Here is a 4081-nt window from a genome sequence, read left to right as displayed (position 1 = left end):
CGGACCGGTTGGGTGACCGTCGACGGACCGATTGGGTGACCGTTGACGGACAGGTGATTTACGGACCGACTAGTACATGTGCATATTTACCCATCAACTGGGATATGCTTTTTTTTTTAAAAAAAAATAATATTTCCTCCGTCCCTAAATATATGTCTCATTTACTTTTTACACGCTTTTTAAGAAATTAAAATAAAAGTAATGTGCTTTCCAATTATAGCCTTCACTTTTTCACTTTTAGAAATAAAAGCAATAAAGAATGCAAAAATCATAAGGGTATATTGGGAAAAGTAGAATGATGGTGATGTTCAATTTTAGAAAGAAGACAACATTTTGGGACAAACTAAAAAGAAAGTAAGACAGGTAAAATGGGACAGAGGGAGTAATACAAAGTAGTGCCGCATTTGGGAAATGCATTTAAGGTCCACTCAACACCAAAAATGCATTTCTCAAAGACATTTTTCATAAGTTAATTCGAAGAGCAAAACTTTCATACTTTTATCTATCACTTTTATTTTCTTCCCATTACTGTCAATTTCCATGTTTGAGATCACGGGCAGAGCCCGATGTGGTGGTGCTCAACTATCACCTTCTTAGATTACTTCACAAATGCACACCAAGTTTGTGTACACACATACATGTATCTTACCTTGAAGACTTTTTGCAGTGAAAAGACGACAGATCATCCAAGGATTCACAGCACAAAAGGCTTACTATCCCATGCCTCCCTTGCTCCAAGTAAGTATGGGCAGTATCTTTGTGCCAGAATTTCAACTTGTTCAGCAAATGATTTGTTTTCATGGTTTCCTATGTGATAAACCATTTGCTTCCAACGCTGCAGAGATACTTCGCCAAGCCTGTGGTCAAGAAGATTGTCCCAGTCTACATTTTCTATGCTGCTTACATCCAAGTTATATAGTGCACCTATTAGGCGATAATCATCAGAATCGGTCCATTTACCTTCAACCACCATAGGTGACGTTAACTGGTTGTACCATTTCATACAACATGTTGTATTATTCCGTGTGCCCAATTTCTCACTAATTGCCATCCAACAAATATTGTCTCGCAACATACCACAGTTGGATTTCTTCTCTTCAAAAATCTTCAATTGCATATCAGTATTCACTAAATCAAATAAAGTTTGGTACTCATCTTGAGACCAGCGTCCCTTCTTCCTGTTGGGCAGCTTAATTCTGAGCCATGCATTAAGGATATGAACTCTGAATTTGCCAAGTTCCACAGCCATATCTGACCACCGATTCCCATGTTTTTCTTGATACTTCCGTATAAATTCGTAATCTTCCTTAGTCCAAGGGATGTCACTTTTTCGAAACAGCTTTTGGCCACGAAAGTATACTGAAGTATAAGGTCTTTCAGGAAGGGCAGCCGCTATTTCCTTCCAACAGCCTCTCACATTTGGGAAGGATTGAGAATTTAGAACCATATTCAAACCTTCATCACCTAAATCATGTGTCTCTATGTATCTATGAACAACTTCTTTGATGATCTCATCTTCTTCTTTAGAGAACCACTTACCTCGAATTAATTCCGCTTCCTTAATTTCTTCATTCCCTTTTTTAAGAACATTAGAAACACAGAAACCCCCCAATTCATCACCAGAGTGCATTTTACTGTTAATATTCTCATTTCCTGTCCCATCATCAATTGTTTTCTTTACACTTGGATAAGCAACACCTTCAGTACCTCCAAGACTTTCTGTCTCAATATCTACTGATCCAGCACCAACATCATTATTCTTCTTTTCTTTCTTCCTCTTTCTCTTCTTATTCTTCATTCTGGCCATCTCAATACTATCTTCATTGCGCTCATCAATGAGTTTTGCAACCATCTTTTCCTTCTCGTTAGCATTTTCTAGCATCTTAGTTATAGTTGGATGTGCATTATCTTCACTGTCTACAAAAGCATCATCTTTAATCTCTTCACACCGTGCAGGGGACTCATCCGCACTACTGTTAACATCTCTCTTCGTCTTCTGCATTTCCACCTTACTTACACAATTCCCAGCACAGTCCAAACTCATTCTTCCACAACCATTATTATCTACTGGATTTTTCAATTTCTTCTTCTTCTTCCTTTCAACACCATCAGTCAAAACCCTCCTGTTTGTGAAATTTCCTCCCTCAAAGCTTTCATGGTCCTCAACTTTCTTATTCTTTGCAATGCACTCAACATGGATACCATTGTTTGTATTCTTCTCTTTAATGTTCTTCAACTTCCTAGACTTTTTCTCAGATTGCTTGAGCACACCCACTAACTCATCTTCTAAGGCCATGCCTACACTAACAAGTAAAGCATTCCTACCAAGTAGTGTGAATCAATTGTATCTGCAAACTGAATCCATAGACGACGAAACTACCATTAATGATACGATACAAATATGATGCCGGTTACATCAACCAGCCAGTGCGCATAAGTTATCCTAATTTGATTATTTCACCTTTATAATTGCTGGAACAAAATGAATATAATTATATACAAGTTGTGGTCTTCTTCAAGCGTGAAACGGTAAGTGCACTATCGATCTTAAACCAATAATAAATAATCTACCAGAAGTAAAAATTACAAAACCTAATCTTAATCAACAACTCAACTCTCATACAATCGATCAAAAAATGAATCGGCTAATGTAGAACTAAACAATAAGGAAATGTGGAGTGGTGAATGAGTCATACTGAAATTAATCCCGCGTCTGAATCGCCACTTCGACCTTGTTTCAGACGGAAATAGAGAGAGCGCCGCCGGCAGGGAACGCTGTGCTATGAATCTACGATGGGCGATGGCCACTTCGACCTTGTTTCAGACGGAAATAGAAAGAGCGCCGCGCGGCAGGGAACGCTGTGCTACGAATCTACGATGGGCGATGGCACTACAATGCATGGTACTTCATGATTTCCATTTGAGATTTTGCAAACGGATTTTGGGACGATGATTATGTTTAGGGCTTTGGGCCTTTGGATCGGACATTCGGACCCAATAAATTAAATTGGGCTTTAAAGCCATTTTTCTTCTGGCTGAGAAAGCCAGTCCAAATTGCTCAATTGTTATGCGAATCAATATCCATCTTGCATTGTGGATCCTAATCCAAAAATTATGTGCATGTAGTTGATATATTTTGTACTTACAGTTAACTATTTATTTATTTGTAACTAAATTGAAGGCAAATATCATGTTTAATACAAACACATAAAATAATAACTACAAATACATTAACTGTTAACTGCACGTAGGGATGAGCAAAGATCCTCTCTAATCCGCCAAATTCGCTCACAAATCAAAGGGTTTAATGGTTGGGTTGTTGTTAGCAACATTTTGTGGCTTGTGGACTTTCTCCATGTTATATGAAAATTTACTTGCTAGTTGCTACTATTAAATCTATTATGAAGGCATTGAGGAAATAAGATGTGTATGCACATGTGTTACTGTATCTAAATTAGTGCTGTATGCCTGTATCACTCCATTTCAAGTGGGAATGCTATAATGACCTATGCATATATGGAGGAGAGGAGAAAATTGTAATTTTCCAACATACCCCTATGGCCCTATATTATTAGTAACTTTATGAAATTTCTGTTATTGGCAGAAAAATTAAGATTAAGGACCAAATTCATTACTTCAAGAATAAAAGAGAAATTCAAAATAGATGGACTAATAATGTAACTAGGAATTGATATAGGTCAGACCACTTCGTAAGAGTTTATAGTTTAGTTTGGTATGACCTGATTTATTTAGTAAAAAAGTCTACTTTTTAATACTATTTTAAAACTTATTTAACTAAATAAACTCTCAAGTCAATATATACAAGTACAACTGTATAAGACCTGACCTTTAAATCAACAAGTCTGACAGCCTTATATATATTATAGATTTTTATTCTGGTGAGAACAATTATTTAGGTGTGGATGTGAGGACAAATCTAAACCATTGATCTAGTAGATCTAACGGTTGAAATAAACAAAATTTTGTAATATTTATGAAAATGACATGGTTCTCACCTGATTAAGGACATATATATATATATATATATATATATATATATATATATATATATATATATATA

At 36.2% G+C, this 4081-nt stretch overlaps 1 protein-coding gene across 2 annotated transcripts; it reads right to left on the bottom strand.

The window, feature by feature from the left end:
• Positions 1-342: 342 nt before the first annotated feature.
• LOC115998227 lies at positions 343-2877 on the bottom strand. Of its 2 annotated transcripts, none has more exons than XM_031237726.1 (2): positions 2462-2877; positions 343-2355 (listed from the first exon to the last, which is right to left on the bottom strand). In XM_031237726.1, the coding sequence occupies exon 2, from the start codon at positions 2294-2296 to the stop codon at positions 695-697; it is 1602 nt and encodes a 533-aa protein (XP_031093586.1). In that variant the 5' UTR covers positions 2297-2355; positions 2462-2877; the 3' UTR covers positions 343-694. The 2 variants fall into 2 exon arrangements, with proteins under 2 accessions (XP_031093586.1, XP_031093585.1); XM_031237725.1 differs by having other exon boundaries at positions 2697-2877.
• Positions 2878-4081: the final 1204 nt, after the last annotated feature.

This window comes from Ipomoea triloba, chromosome 12 (genome assembly GCF_003576645.1).
Source record: "Ipomoea triloba cultivar NCNSP0323 chromosome 12, ASM357664v1".
Taxonomy (NCBI): domain Eukaryota; kingdom Viridiplantae; phylum Streptophyta; class Magnoliopsida; order Solanales; family Convolvulaceae; genus Ipomoea; species Ipomoea triloba.
The sequence above is the reverse complement of the archived record's forward strand: the minus strand, read 5'-3'. Positions and strand labels throughout refer to the sequence as shown.